This window comes from Salvia miltiorrhiza, chromosome 8, assembly GCF_028751815.1.
Source record: "Salvia miltiorrhiza cultivar Shanhuang (shh) chromosome 8, IMPLAD_Smil_shh, whole genome shotgun sequence".
Lineage (NCBI taxonomy): Eukaryota > Viridiplantae > Streptophyta > Magnoliopsida > Lamiales > Lamiaceae > Salvia > Salvia miltiorrhiza.
In genome coordinates, this window is record NC_080394.1 from 25766560 (window position 1) to 25782622 (window position 16063).

Consider the following 16063-nt stretch of genomic DNA (forward strand, 5'->3'; position numbering starts at 1 on the left):
AAAACTTTGTGATTCACTCCTCTTCCGACGCAGCCCGATCCATGTCGGCCGTGGTCTCTACACAAAAGAAAAAATGGGGAGATATGTTGGACGACGAGGACGACCCTCTAAAATATTTTCATAGTCTTGGTCATTTTTCGGTTACCTGTGGTTTCTCGCGGGTGCTTTCGCTTGTTTTGTTTTATCTCTTGAACCTCTTTTTTCTTTTTTTTAATAAAATTTCTATTTTAGCCAAAATAGGAGTGTAAATGTAAAAAATGAAAGTTCTAGTTCTCATTTTCAAATTTCGTAATATATAGTTTTCAATTTCAAATTTCGTAACGTATAGTCCTTTTTTTGAAAAACACTGAAAGTTACGGTCCTGTTTTAACAATAGCTCATTTATTTATTATTACATTAATTAATCATAATCACATTATTTAAAATTTAAATTATAATTTAAGAATTAAATTTTTTTATATTCCCTCAGTCCCATTAATAACATCTCAAAGAACTAGGACACACAAAGTAAGAAATGATTATTTATGGCATAAAGCGATGGTACCCCACTTGTTTAACGGGGAGATGAAAAACTAAAAATGCATTAATTAAAAAGTCGGAGGCAAAAAAAATATGTGTGTATTTGTATACGTTATTTTTATTTGTCTACGCCAAAAAAAAAATCACTCTACCTTTTGAACTATTATATCTTATTTATCTATCAATTGTACTTTTATTCTAATTTTTAGTTAAATATATATTTATTCTATTTTTTGTATTAACACTACCCCCACAAATTGTACACTTATTTTACATTTCTACTTATAATAATTTTAACAACTTAATTAAAATCCATGTCCAACACACAATAAAACTCTTTTTCGTGAACAAATTGAGTAATATTTTTTAATATTTTTTATATTTATAGTTATTTTATGCTCCCACAATAAAAAATTTATGGATCTATCATTAATATAATGACAAGTATACTTACCCTATAATCTATATATACGTGTTAAGAATTATAATAAGAGGAATGTTGAATTATAAGCAACTTATTTCCCTTTTGTGAAGCTATCAAGATTCAAGACAGTTGAGGTTGGTGGTGCTTATAAAGAGTTCAATATTGGATGCTTCTTATATTAAATTAGCTAACACCTTAAAGCATGAATCAAGATAATTGACTGTAATTTACATGATTCTGCTAGCACATAAATTTTCTATGAATAAACTAAAGAGGAAAATGTGTCTTGCTTCGCTTTCTTCATTTTTGGCTTTTGACAATCCTTCGCCATGTGACCTGATTTATCACAATTGTAGCAATTCCCTTCAAACTTTCGAGCAACCATTTTACCCTTGCCCTTGTGTTTAGCATTCGAGCGAGCACGTTTATTGGAGCCTTTCTTCAACAAGTTAGCCTTTGTGTCGATAGGGCCCTTTAGCTTGAGATAATGCTTTCTCATGTCAGATTCAATGCGAAGTTTGACGATTAAGTCTTCAAGAGTCATCTGCTTTCGCTTTTGCTTAAGGTAGCTCTTGAAATCTGTCCAAGTCGGAGGAAGTTTCTCAATCAACGTTCCCACGATGAATCCTTCTGATAGCTCCATCCCTTCAGATGTCACCTCGTACAAGATGAGTTGAAACTCATGCACTTGGTCCATAATAGGTCGATCATCGACCATCTTATAGTCCAAATACTTGGCTACAACAAAATTTTTCATACGTGCATCATCATTGTTGCGGTACTTCTTTTCTAGTGCTTCCCAAATTTCTTTGGAAGTCTTTAGAACGACATAAACATTGTACAAGCCATCTTCTAAGCCATTTAATATGAAATTTTTACAAATATAGTCGTCGTTACGCCAATTGTCATAAGAAGCACGAACCACGAAACTTGTCGTCTCATATTCTTTGGGCGCAGCCGGCTCATCTTCAGTCAAGAAGTTGGAAAGCCCCAACATCGTGAGGTAGAACAACATCTTTTCTTGCCATATTTTGAAATCGGATCCTCCAAACTTGGGCGGCCTCTCGGCAGGCAGCAGCATTCTGTTATGAAACGCTCCAAAGCTGAATCCCATCAGATTCGAGGTTTGAACACCAGTATAGTTATCAATGGGGATTGCTTTTGAAACGGGAATAGTCACAGCAGCAGCAGAGGACGACATCTCCAATTCCTCACAGCAAATCTTCAAACGGCAGCAAGAATCCTCTTTCTGCAAGATGAGAAACGCCTCGGTAGTGCTCTAGGTTTGGTGTGTCGTCTCGAAATATGAAACAGCGGCGAATTGGAATGTGATGAGTGCTCTGGCTAGGGTGGTTCTGCAAGTATCTAATGCAAACGTAAGCTGCCTATAAATAGGGGCAGCTCACCCATGCAGGAAATTGTTGGATCGGAGTTAAAGGCTTTTAAGAGTTCATCATTGCTGAGAAAACCAATAGCTTTCATTTCTTACTAGTCTTTCAAGCCAGAGCCGTTACACGAATGTTACAAATTTGAATATACACAAACGTTTCTGTAACTTCAATCCACTACTATTTTCAAACTACGAAAGTTGAATTTTAAACGGTGATTCCACTAACAATTTTCCAACAGCAAAATACCCATTTTAATGAAAAGCAACTCACATGATTAGCTTGGAATGGCTATTTTGCTAATTCTTTTTTTCCTCTAGCTACTTTTCAATGTTTTTCTTTAATTTTACTTTTTAGTTGTCTCCTTTATCTTTTTTTAAGAGTAAATATCAATCAAAGACTCAAAATTTATGATATCCTAATATCAATTAAAGACTGAATTATTTAGATTGTAACAAAAATATCATTAATTATCGATAATATTAATAAAAGACTCAAACTATTGAGATAGTAATAAAAATGTCATGAATAACTTTTTTTGCAGACATGAAAATCGTATGTTAAATAAATGAAAATTTAAGAAACATGCGTCCAAAAACAAACATCATTTTGGCCAAAAAATTAGAATTAACATATCTTACTCTGATTAAAATTATCTTAATATCAGTGGTGGACACATTATGCTTGCCCACGGTGGGTAGGTGATCGTTTTTGAATTTTGTATTTCTATTTGAATACTAATCAAATAAAAGAAATTCACATTCAAATGGAAATCATATAATTCCAAATACGAATTCTCAATCGAATAATATACCCTATTGGCGTGTAAGGAGGAAGTTGATCCCCTTCCCATCCAAAGTTTACTCTCCACTTAGACTTATTGAGTGAATGTATCTGTTGGTACCTGCTGCTCTAAATATGACCAAATATCACATTTACTGCTCGTTTGGTTCAAACAGAGAAATAAAAAAAAAATAGAATAAAAAAAAGAAAAAAGAAATGATAACAATATCTATTACTTTAAGTATTTGATTTAACAATGAAAAAGAATCACTAGTAACAGATTATCTTTCTTTTGTTTCTCCTATATTTGAGGGATAACAAATTGGTTAATTGAGTCAGAGTTACCATCAAGTAAGAGTAATGGTTAACTCATTACCCAAATCAAATAAGTAACGAATTCAATTTACTAAATCCCTTTCCAACCTCCAAAAACGTCCAACCAAACATAAGCTTAAAATGATTAGATATCATGACAATAACACTATAATGATTAAATCTCAAAGTAGAAATTACCATATCCAAAAATATAAGCACAATTGACAATTATATAAATATATGCCCATGTGCATGTTGATACTTGATAGGATAAATTGCAAAACGGTTTCCATAATCAATCATTAGTAACATGATAAAAATAAACAGGTCACTAACTTCACACATCCAAAACAAAAGTCAAATGTTGAAGGAGAAAATTAGAAAGATTTGTTATAATAGACACAACCTAATACAGCGCACTAAAATGCTACATAACTTTCCTCAACTCAAGTAAACCATGAGCAATTGAGAACTGGAAAATGATCACCCAAGATATTTAAGCTCCAAGAAAAGATCAGCAAGTTCTTGTCTGGTCTTCATATGGGCTTGATCTTAAAATGTAGTGAGATAAGCGAGAAGACGAAACATTTTAGGTCCTGCAACAGAAGAAGACAACAAAGGGAACATCACTAAGGGAGCATTTACTTTGAGTGATATGATAAAATATTGGATTAAGTATCTTAAGGTTAAGATGATGAAATAAGCTCAAAATTAATCAATTCATCAAAGTAAATGGTAGATTATCTTGGACTATTTTATCTATCCATCCTATCACTAAAAGTAAATTCCACCCTCCCCAAATGAATTTGGAATCTACTAAGCTGACGAAAGCAAAAGCCATAAAATTTTGAAACAACACCAGTGGTGAAAAGTAGCATCTATGATGAACAGAATCATTAAGAGCAATATTTCACAGGAGATGTTAATTATAACAGAACATCTCGCAAGCTACACCATGAAATACAATTTACACACAATGACATATAACAGGCCCTGATCAAGCTTAGAAGAATCTTTATCCAACTTATATTCTAATACAACACTGTTCAACCACAAAGTTATTATGCAGCATCAGTCAAGAGAAATGAGCTACTCTCTAGCCTTTAATCAAGCTTCTCCTGAGCTACTCACGAGCCTATTACTGAGCAAGTCGCGAGTCTGCTTGGCTAGGAGACATGCCATTCTTCAAATTATTATTTTTATTTAGCATCTTCAAGCATATTCTAAGAAATAAGATTATACTCTCTGCGTCCCATTGATTTTGTCTTGTATTTCTTTTTGGGTTGTCCCATTGATATTGTCATGTTTCTATTTTTTGTAATAATTTTACACTACAAACAATATGGCCCTACACCTTTACACACTTTTACTACAATAATTTAACTATCCTTAATAACCGTGCCCAAAAGAAATGAGACAAGCCTAATGGGACGGAGGGAGTAATAAGCAAAAATCGCCATAGAAGTTAACTTAAAATCAACTATGATATACTCCCTCCGTCCACCAAATGAGTACCCATTTGGGAGTGAGTGACACGGGTTTTAAAAAATTGATTGGGTGTGTGAATGGAATGAGGGTCCCACTTTTATTATGAGTGTGTTATGCGGGGTACACTTACCAAAAAAGAAAATGACTACTCATATGATGGACGGATCAAAAAGGAAATATGAGTACTCATTTGGTGGATAGAGGGAGTACTAATGTTGAGTTCAACTAAGAATGACAAACAAAAATTAAGAATAATTAAGGAGAGTAGAAGTATATAAAGTCTTATGATGTAAATTTAGATTACAGTTAGATATAGGACTATAGTTTACGTAACTGTTTTAAAATGTAATGTTTTATGATGTAAATTTAGAAACAAGAAACAATGATTTAATTAGTTAATTCTAAATATATTTGTAATGTTCACTTAATAAAAGGTATCTAATGACGATAAATCGATTTTAATGAATAAAATTATAATTTCTAACTCTAAGAATTAAGATTACTACAAATGAAATTCCACAAAATAAGAAATAACATCCTAAGTAAAACCGATGACACTAAAACAGTGTTAAGGCTAAGAAAGACTAAAGAGTAAACATTAAACAAGAGTGTAAGTATATTATTAAAAATGATTAAAAACTAAACAATACTCCCTCCATGGCATAAAAACATACATAGTTCTCCTTTTTCGTCCGTCTCATAAAAATATGCATACCCCATTTATAGTAATAGTTTTCCCACTAAACATCACAATCAATATGTGACCTGTTCTACACTCAAGCTATACTTTACATGATTTTTTAAAATCCATGCCGTCCCATATTGTGCATGTTTTTATGGGACGGAAGGAGTATTAAACCAACATCATGCTAAGCTAAACTAAATGATAGTTGTTACGCTAGTGTTTTCTAATTGTGCTATATAATTCAATGAGTTCATTTGATTGTAAAATATTGCAATATATAAATATTATGTATCTTAAATAATTTCACATAGTCTAGCAATTAATTATTCATATTGCATCTAAATACCTTATTGATTATGTGATAATTATTTACTAGTTCTAGACATTGTTAATGAACATTTTGAACTTTAAGTTTGATATATTTTCTAATTTATAATCATATTGTATATATAATAATGCACAACACATATCATCAAATAATATGATACAATATATTAAATTTATTTAATCTTGATAGATAAAAAAGAAAGGCAACCAAAAAATAAAATGAAGTCAGAAAAATTTACACAAAAATAGGGAAATAAAGAAGTAGAGGAAAAAGAATGAAATAAAGAAAGGGAAAATAGTAATCTAAGGTAAATGAGGTTTTCTTCAAACTCGGTCCTCGAGAGCTTGAGAATTTCATGTTCAAATGAGCTCAAGCTAGGCTTGTGTAACATACTAAATGAACTTTCCACGAGGCGAACTTGAGAACTTGTCACAAGCAGAACTCGATCATTGGCATCGATCCAGGGCTAGATAATTTATTAACGAGCTTAGCACAAGCATATGAGAGTAGGGCTTGATCCTCTATATCCTATCTGGTTTTGCCACCATACTTAATTTTATCGGCTTAAAATTGCACAAGTAAATAGCCGAAAAAGCCGTTTAATCCTAGCCACCACCACCAGAAGTACCAGTAAAGCTATTTAGTATCTGAAATACCATGCAAGCTCATGTCTTTCTAAGTGAATGGCAAAATACCTATGAATTCATGCCAACAGTTACAGTCATCTTGTGACTCCATCTACAGAACATATGAAAGTAAAACTGCAAGCATCATTTAATTTATTCAAACTCTCGGAAAAGGCACCTGAACAACAAGCCTCTTACATGAAGGGACAAGATACCATAAATCTTGTAAAGCCTCTTATTTCATATGCTTCTTCCTTCTAACAAGTAACAACATAGCCTTAATACTCCAAAATCTTGCCCAAAAATCTTAGCCAAATATATAATCACAAGCCAACCCAAAAAATCTCAATCACATAATAGTAATATATATATATATATATATATATATATATACACACAAATATATAATCACAAGCCAACCCAAAAAATCTCAATCACATAATAGTAATATATATATATATATATATATATATATATATATATATACATATATCTACAAATGAACAGATGGGTATCCACAAACCTCCACAAGTTTATTCTCAACCATTTCCCACCTAAATTCCTCCAGTTGATACAACCTTTTCCGATAACTTATCCTAAAATGTACCTATGGTAACATCGAATAACACATCCATATACTCTCAACCACGAAGCATCTTCTCAAGTCAAAATAAATCTTAACAAGCCGACAAATGTACAGGAGATAATACCTGAACTAGATAGTAAAAGATCCTCAATCCCTCAGGATCATTGCTAGTCTGGACGTCCATCAGAGAGCCAATCTTCGACGTCGTGAAAGAGATATGCTCATTCCCCATCACAATTTCCAGCTCTTGCCTTCCCACGCGGTCGGGCTCCGGCCAATTGTTGTCGTCTTCCTTCATTATCTGAAACATGAATCAATCCCCAATAAACTCCCCATCCAAAACCCTAACAGCGACAACAAAATTGGAAAGAAAAAAAAATCGGAAATACGCCGTCACCTCGGAGTCGGCGACGATGCGGCGGCACTCCTTGAGCACGGCGGGGGTGAGGAAGATCTCCTTGCGAATCATGGTATCGTTCTTGTAGTTGGAGTTGTTGGCGTAGCGAAGCTTGCCGTCGGGGCGGAACTCGAATTCGAGGAATTCATGGCCGAATTTTCCTTTGTGTCCGACGTAGTAGCGCAGGTAGAACTCTCCTTCGTCGACTCCGTCGGCCATTGCAGCTGCTTCAAGATTTCTGCTACTGCGGGGAAGGGAAGGGCTCTAGATATGTTATAAATGGGCTTCCTTTAAACTACAGCTGTCCAAATGGGCCAATTGGGCCGCCACCTTTGAGCTGAAAATTGTTACGCCATCTCATTTTATAGTATGACATTTTTGCGCTCCCAATCCCTAAAAAAATTTAAAGAAGTAGTCTTAGGTGTAACCAATTGCACCATGCAATCGAATTGTATTTGATTGCATTGTATAAATGATAATATATGTAATTGACATTATTCAATTATATAATATTACGTATAAATGATATTAATCATGTAAATGACACTGTGTTAAATTAACACTATTCGATTATACAAATAACACTAATCGTGTAAATGATATTGTGTATAATTGACACTATTCGATTATACAAATGACATTATTCGGTTATACAAATTACACTGTTTATAACTGACACTATAACATTTTAAAATGTTATAACATTTTAAAATGTTATAGTGTCATTTGTATAACCGAATAGTGTTAATTATATGTAGTGTCATTAGTATAACTAAATAGTGTCATTTACACGGTTAGTGTTATTTGTATAACCGAATATTATCAGTTATAGGCAGTGTCATTTATATAACCGAATAATGTCATTTGCACGATTTGGGTTAGGATGTTGATTCGAGTCAAGACGCGGGTAAGATTCTGAGTGCGAGTGCAATTTGGTTGCACGATGCAACCGATTGCACCTAACTTTTCGTGAAATTTAAAATTCGAGAAAAAAAAAATCAACTCCATCTGCCATTCTTGTTTGTGAAGATTAGGTTAATCTTATAAGACGTGGATTATAAATTATTTTCAAATAGCATCAATTGTTTAATCTGTAAAGTTGACTGAAAGTTGGTTAAATAGCATCAATTTTCATAGATACAACTTGTCGTACTTCAGTAAAATAATCATAATTTATTTAGAAACATTTGTTTCTAGTTTGTAGACTTTATTAAAAAATCCATGACTTACTTGTCAGAATATTATTTCTAACTCTATTTTCATAATTTTACGTGTTATTGTTTTTCACTATTACATTATTTTAATAAAATAAATTTTAATATAACGTTACAAATTATTATTTTAAACAATTGAAATAAAAATAACTATATACCCTAATAATGAATTACTATTAGCTAATAAAACTAAAAGTAAACGATCAAATTATATATCCTAATTGAATGGGATAAACCCTAGTTGATATTACAATACAAAATTGAATTTGAAGAACTAAAATTATTACACTCAAGTTGGTGTATTATTACACCTTTTAAAGTTCATTTCATAAACCAAAATTAGTTCAAAGTTAATGTATTTAACAATAAACCTATTTTTAATATATATATATATATATATATAACTAATTATTCATCTACAAAGTTATATTCAAATTAATACAAAAAAATATTTTTAAAAAGTGTTATAAAATAAATCAATATATTGTCCTTTACTTTTATTACATTCTAAACTATTATAATTTAAAAAAAAAACGTATAAAACACAAAACATGATATTTACTTATTTTCCCTTTAAAAACACAAAAAATATATATATACACACACACACATATATATAGTAGAAAAAAAGAAGTAAACATGTCATTGAGGAGAAAAAAAAATATTAAAGAGAGTAGAGAGAAAAGAGAAAAAATAATTTTAAAACTTTAAATTACCATAACTTGTTCGTTCTAAATTTAATTTTATGATTAAATTAAAGAGTTTTAAAATGAATTAATATAATTTGTTTTTCTTTAATTGCACTAAAAATTATTGTAGTAAAAATATATGTAAAAATCAAATATTAAAAACTAATATAAAAAATTAAATAAAATTAATATAAAAAAAGTTAAAGGAAAAGTTATATAGTACTATGTTCAACATAAAGGAGAGAAGTAATATGATAGAGGAAAAAGTTTATTCTTAAATCTTAAAATAATCACAACTTAATAGTTTTAAATTTAGTTTCGGTTAAATATACCCCAAATTAAAAAAATTGTCATAATATTTAATTTAAGATGTATATTGAATATTTTTTTAACAAATCAAATTTCACAATTTTTAAGAAGTAAATGGTAAAACAACATTATTTTTGGAGATGACCTTTTTATATGTAAGATATATATTTATATTGTATATATTATTTTAATGAAAAAATATTCAATAAAGATTTTAAATTGAAAATCATTACAAAATATTTAATTTAATATGAAAATTTAAGAATAAATTTGAAATGAATAATACATGTGTATTTAAAGTTTCAAAAATATTTTTATCTCTTCTCTTTACTCTCTACTTTATTTTCCCTCTCGTCTTTAATCTCTCAAATTTTTGCACGTTAACTTTTATCATCTCTTCTCTCTCATCTCTCCTTTTCTTTAACACTAGTATGTCTATTTGTGCGATGCACGATAAACATCAAAATTAAACGATATATTTAAATAAATATAAATATTAAACATAATCAAAATATAAATTTTCAACTTTGTGTAACGCATAATGATAATTATTTTTATTAAATAAATTTAAAAATTGTATGATAATGAAAATTAGCATTACACATTTTTATTATAGAGTATTACGCATCATAATAATTAAATAAATAAATATTTTCATATGCAAATATAAATAAAAAGTTGTAAACTTTTAATGATAAAAGAGAAAGTAAAATATTTTAAATTTTTCATAATTAATTCATTTTTAATGACTTTTAATGATAAAAGAATATTTTTTCATGAATCAAATTTGATAATGTTTACACAATAAATAAAATATAAAAAACAAAAAGAAAAAAATAATTGAAAAATTTGTGGAAGAAGAGAGAGAAAAAGAGAGGGAAAAATGGAGGAAAAAAACTCCTCTTTTATATATTATATAGATTACAAAAGATTGTCCACAATTAATATATATAATCGAAATAAGTTATTAAAAAGCAATATTTGCCGTAAAATAGACGAACTTTCAACAAATTCAGATTTGTCACATGACCTTTAAAATTTGAAAAAAAAAATACACATGTCCTTCCGATTTTTTTTATTTTTCCCACAAATATGAAATACCTCCAATTTGAAGCTGATTTTAGACCCTTTGACTTAGATTTTTTGATACCCAAGTGTGAGGAATAGTAAAAGTGGCATAATAAAGACGATATATCAGTGAATTGAAAATCCCCCACGCTTAAGTATCAAAAAATCTAAGTCAAAAACCCTAAAATCAACTTATATTTGGGGGTATTTCATACTCGTGAAAAAAATCAGAAAAAAACGAAAAGTGGTGTATTTTTTTTTTTCAAATTTTATAGCTCATGGAAAAATCAGAATTTGTTGAAATATAATAGAAAATATGTTTATATAAATAAATAATTTATAGAAATACATAACTTCAAAAAAAAATATAAATCAAATAAGAAATTCTATTCTTTAGATATATAACTAATTATTCATCTTAATATTAAAGTTAATATAAATTATAGATTCTCAAATTTTATTTTAAAAATTAAGAGTTCTAAAATGAATGAATATAATCTCACTCTTCTTAGTTTGAAACATTATTACAATTAAAATATTAAATATAGAAAATGAAATACAATTAATATAAAAAAAGAAAAAAAGAGAGACAAAAATTGGTATGTTCAACATTAATAGAAAGGAGATAAAATAAAAGGTCTTAGAAATTTAATGAAGAGAAATAAAATATTTTTTTTTTAAATTTTAATTTTTTCATAACTTATTAATTTTAAATTTATTTTTTATTATGATTTTTATACCATATTAAAGATTTTAGGGTTAAGTATCAGATTGCCCCCTATCGATGGCGTCCCTATGCCTTTTAGCCCTCTAAAGTCAGGGGGGAGAGCTGCCCACTACCTTAATGTGGCTTTTTGGCACCAATTTCTCCCCCCCCCCCCCAAGCCTTTCGACGGAGGCAATTCTCCCCCTTAACTTTAGGGGGCTAAACGCGAGGGGGACCCCTATCGATAGGGGGAAAATTGGTGCAAAAAAGCCACGTTAAGGTAGTGGGCAGCTCTCCCCCTGACTTTAGGGGGCTAAAAGCCATAGGGACGCCATCGATAGGGGGCAATATAATACTTAACCCAAGATTTTATTATGAATTTAAATTTGAATTGCATATTTAATATTTTTTTTCATGAATAAAAAGGGATAAGTAGCAAATACACCCCCTATCATATAACCCACCTAACATATTTATCTCCTCATCTCTGAATTTTGGGTTGTTAACCCCTCAACATTTCTCAAGAAGTGCAAAATCCCTCTTATTCTTGACTGACATTTAACTCGGTTCAATATTTTTTATTTTTTATTTTCTCCATCTCAAGTCGGTCCTACTCTACAGATAAAATTGCTAATTATTAGCATCCATATTAACTGCTCAATTATTAGCATTCATATTAATCAAATGCACAAAGAAAAAAATTAAAGAAAAAAAATAAATTTTTTATTCTTTAACATAGCAAAATTTAGTGAAACCCAATGGGAAAAAAAAAAAGCTATATAAAGCAATAAAAATCGAAGGCACGGAACTTGTCAGCTTTTACAAAGCTTGAGACAACAGTTTCGTATATTATATCAAACAAAATAAAAGTTCATTAAAAAAATATGAAATAAAGAAAATTCATTCTTCCAAATACATTGACAAATATTACAGTGGGACCCACTTGAGAAATACAAAATTAAAAAAAATTAAAATATTGGACGAAGTTAAGTGTCTGTCAGTAATAGGAGGATTTTGCACTCCTTATAAGATGTTGAGGGGCTGACAACCCAAAATCAAAAGACGGGGAAGTAAATAAGCTAGGAGGTTATATGATTATAGGGGGTTGTTTGCTACTTCTCCAATATAAAATTGATAGTAGAAGAGAGAAAACATTAGTGTAACAAATAGGAGGTGGTCTTGGGTACACCTTGGTGTACCGTACAATCGGGTTATACCTTCATTTAAACTTTGATCTGCACCTTGATTTGAACTCATATCTTGACTCAACCCATATAAATAATACTCCCTTCGTCCCACTGAGCTTGAGTCATATTCCTTTTCGGGCTGGCCCGTCGAGCTTGAGTCATTTTCTTTTTTGGCAAAAATTAGGCAGTTTAAAGCACTAATTTACAAAACTAATTGCACCCCTTATTACCTTATCTTTCCTACTTTATCACTTTATTACATTTTCTCTCCTACTTTATCACTTTAGTGCTCGTTTGGTTCAAGTTGAAGAATGGAAAGGGAATGAAATCAAATAAAGGAGTGAAATGGTAACAATAACCATTACTTTTATTGGAGATGAGATCCAGTGTCCCACAATTTTATGTATACCACTGTGTCTCATGCAATATCTATTATTTTAAAAATATTTTTTATAAAAATAAAATTTATTATAATACTATGAATTATATTTAATTTTTATTTCAAAAAATTAAAAATTTAAAAAAGTATATACCGTGATTTTGAATTTATCAACCCATTATTAGCTAATAAAAGTGAAATTAAATGATAAAAAATAATTATATACCCTAGATTGATGGAATAAACCCTAGTTAATAATCACAAAATTAAATTAAAGTATACAAAGTTGAAATTGAAGAAAAAAAAATATAAGAAAACACATAAAATTGAAAATGGGACACAAAGTGGGACATAAAGTATGGTACACTGAATCTCATTCCCTTTTATTGAGTGTTTGGTTTAACAATGGAAAGGAATCATTAGTAGGGGATTCCCTTTCTTTTGTTTCCCCTCTATTTTGAGGGGTAACAAATTGGGTGATTGAGTTACCTACCCTCAAGTAAGGGCAATGATTATCTCATTACCCAAACCAAACAACAAATAATGGATTCAATTACTTGATTCTCTTTCCAACCTCTAAAAACATTCAAGCAAACGTGGGCTTATTACATTCTCTCTTCTACTTTATCTCTTTTATGCTACACATTTAAAACACTAATCTACAATTTCTTAATTTTCGTGCAAAAAAGAAACGCCTCAAGCTCGGCAGGATGGAGGGAGTACTATTCTTGGTACGGGTCAATCCGATTATACTGTACACCCAAGTGTACCCAAGATTTTGTGAATAAATAGTGGGAGATGAGTGAGAAAAAATAAGGAAAAAAACTCCATCTTTATACTATATAGATTACTCTCGTGCTAATTCTATAAAATCTAGGATAAGAAATAGTATTAAACAAATTAAACTGAATTTTATTATGTAGTCAAGTACAATATCAAGTCTAACAATAGATACACATCGCGTTTGAATCATTATGTTTCCATATTAATCTCCATAGGATTTCAACAAACACCAAAAAAACATCATAAAAGTCAAAATCTATATCTGAACCCGATTTTAATGTCAAAACCACAAACCCCGCTATGTTTAATATTCCTTAATTTTACTTTTTCCACAACTAAAGTCGTTAGAAATTATATAATTTTCAAAAGGATCTCGCATGATTTTTGAAAACTAGAATTCTTTCAATAATTTGTGTGTTTCATGCAGAGGTAGAAAAGATGTATCGATCGGGCAGCACGAACAGGTTTTCCGACGACCATTTCAGCTACTATGGGTCGTCGTCGCCGTCCTCGAAAGTCCCGACGGCTCTGAGGGCGCTGTCTGACGACAGCGGCAATGAGCTGCCGATGTACGAGCCGCTGTCGGAGGCAGCTAAGAAGGAAAAATCGAGGGCCAAGTTTGCAGAGAAGGCCGTTCATGCCATCCCTTTTGTGCTTCTCCTATGCGCTTTTATCCTTTGGATATTTTCTAATCCGGGTTAATCACTCTACTTCCTTACTAATAAATCGTTATATATTGTGTTTGTTTTTTCATTTCATAGGCCTCTAACGGTAATTAGGTGTATAATATCTATGATATTCTAAAATTATATCTCGTACAAAATATATGATCTTTTATAATTTAAAAGACCCAAAAATATTTTACATATCATATATAGCACCTCCCAAATGGTATACATAATATAGATCAACAAACAATATTAATCATAAACTCCCTCAATCCATGATAAATGTATCACTTGGTAGGCGATACGAATTTTGAAAAATGGTTGATAGATAACGTGTTGAGTAGAGAAAAGAAGCCACTATTTTTTAGGTGTGGTATTTTTAAAAGATAAAAATGTAAAGAGTTATATGGTGTCATATCCCAAAATAGTTGTGGTACATTTTAAAGGGACAAAACGAAAATGAAAAAAATGATACACTTTTTATGAGCGGAATGAGTATAATTTAATAAATACTACCAAAAACATATTAGATGTTGGGGGGGGGGGGGTGTTGTAAAATGACGTTACCGAAACTAAAATAAAAGAAGTGCAAAATGACATGATCATATATGTGAGTAGCTCCCATGGAGTAACTAAATTAGTGAAGTGGGAATCTCATGGATAAAAATTGATGAATTTCATTTCTCAAAGTATCTAAAGAATACACATTTTAGGGACTGTGAGTAATATAGAATACGTAAAACGAAAAAGAAGAAAAAGAGAAAAGAAAAAATAAAAGAATCGTTCGCGTTTATAAAAAGTATATTTTCATCTAAAATTTTGAGTCCTACGATCTTTTACATCGGTTACACTGCACAAGATATGTTTGTCATTGTAATTTAATTATTTTGAGCATATTACGAAGTTAAAGTGCATGAGTTGATTTAATTAATTATTAATTAATTTGCAGATATCAACTTAAGAGGAAGTTCAGTTGCAGAAGGAATTCAAGGAATGGCTAATAAAGGTGACTTAGCCAGCGATGATACAGGCCATTTACCTCTGCACCTTGGAGACTTGCCCCATACCGCAAGAGACACCAATACTATTTTCTCACGTAATAGATCATAACATCACCAATCCTTCTCTACCTATCTCTCTTTGATTCTCAATTTCATTTTAGCACTTTTTCAAGGTTTATTTCATAAAATTCAGGCAGTTTTGTCGTGTTGCTCAATCTAGTTTTAGACTAGTTGGTTAACAATTGTCCAACTATGTTGTGAATGCGAAGCGCCCTATTTGAGTAATCAGTAATGAATTCTTTATCTGCATTCTGAATTTCAGTAAAGAATATCATTAAATTTCAGGGCAAATTTCGAAATGGCCTAATAGTTTGTGAATTTACAACCAATTAACGTCTCGAAAAATATGTTGTGAAATACTATTGATTTATAAAAAGTAATTAATCGTTCCAAAAACTCATTCTACACTAATATAAAATTTAAAAGAAAAAATATCTAGATATTTTGGTGAAAATTTTAA

The 16063-nt window shown here is 30.6% G+C and overlaps 2 protein-coding genes across 2 annotated transcripts; one reads left to right on the forward strand and one right to left on the reverse strand.

Moving 5' to 3' along the window:
* Positions 1-3700: 3700 nt before the first annotated feature.
* LOC130997273 (protein mago nashi homolog) lies at positions 3701-7908 on the reverse strand. The gene is made up of 3 exons (XM_057922539.1): positions 7540-7908; positions 7267-7443; positions 3701-4025 (listed from the first exon to the last, which is right to left on the reverse strand). The coding sequence occupies exons 1-3, from the start codon at positions 7756-7758 to the stop codon at positions 3966-3968; spliced, it is 456 nt and encodes a 151-aa protein (XP_057778522.1). The 5' UTR covers positions 7759-7908; the 3' UTR covers positions 3701-3965.
* Positions 7909-14220: 6312 nt separating this feature from the next.
* On the forward strand, positions 14221-15852 carry LOC130997274 (uncharacterized). Its single transcript, XM_057922540.1, has 2 exons — positions 14221-14571; positions 15492-15852. Exons 1-2 carry the CDS (start codon positions 14313-14315, stop codon positions 15650-15652), a joined length of 420 nt encoding a protein of 139 aa, XP_057778523.1. The 5' UTR covers positions 14221-14312; the 3' UTR covers positions 15653-15852.
* The last annotated feature ends 211 nt before the right edge of the window (positions 15853-16063 follow it).

What these genes read in the sequence shown, in the direction of transcription:
- LOC130997273 (XM_057922539.1), bottom strand. Translation starts at nt 7,758, where the DNA reads ATGGCCGACGGAGTCGACGAAGGAGAGTTCTACCTGCGCTACTACGTC. An exon ending in GCATCGTCGCCGACTCCGAG is followed by an intron (nt 7,444 to 7,539) that starts GTGACGGCGTAT and finishes TTCATGTTTCAG; the next exon opens with ATAATGAAGGAAGACGACAA. An exon ending in TCTTTTACTATCTAGTTCAG is followed by an intron (nt 4,026 to 7,266) that starts GTATTATCTCCT and finishes CTTCTGTTGCAG; the next exon opens with GACCTAAAATGTTTCGTCTT.
- LOC130997274 (XM_057922540.1), top strand. Translation starts at nt 14,313, where the DNA reads ATGTATCGATCGGGCAGCACGAACAGGTTTTCCGACGACCATTTCAGC. An exon ending in TTGGATATTTTCTAATCCGG is followed by an intron (nt 14,572 to 15,491) that starts GTTAATCACTCT and finishes ATTAATTTGCAG; the next exon opens with ATATCAACTTAAGAGGAAGT.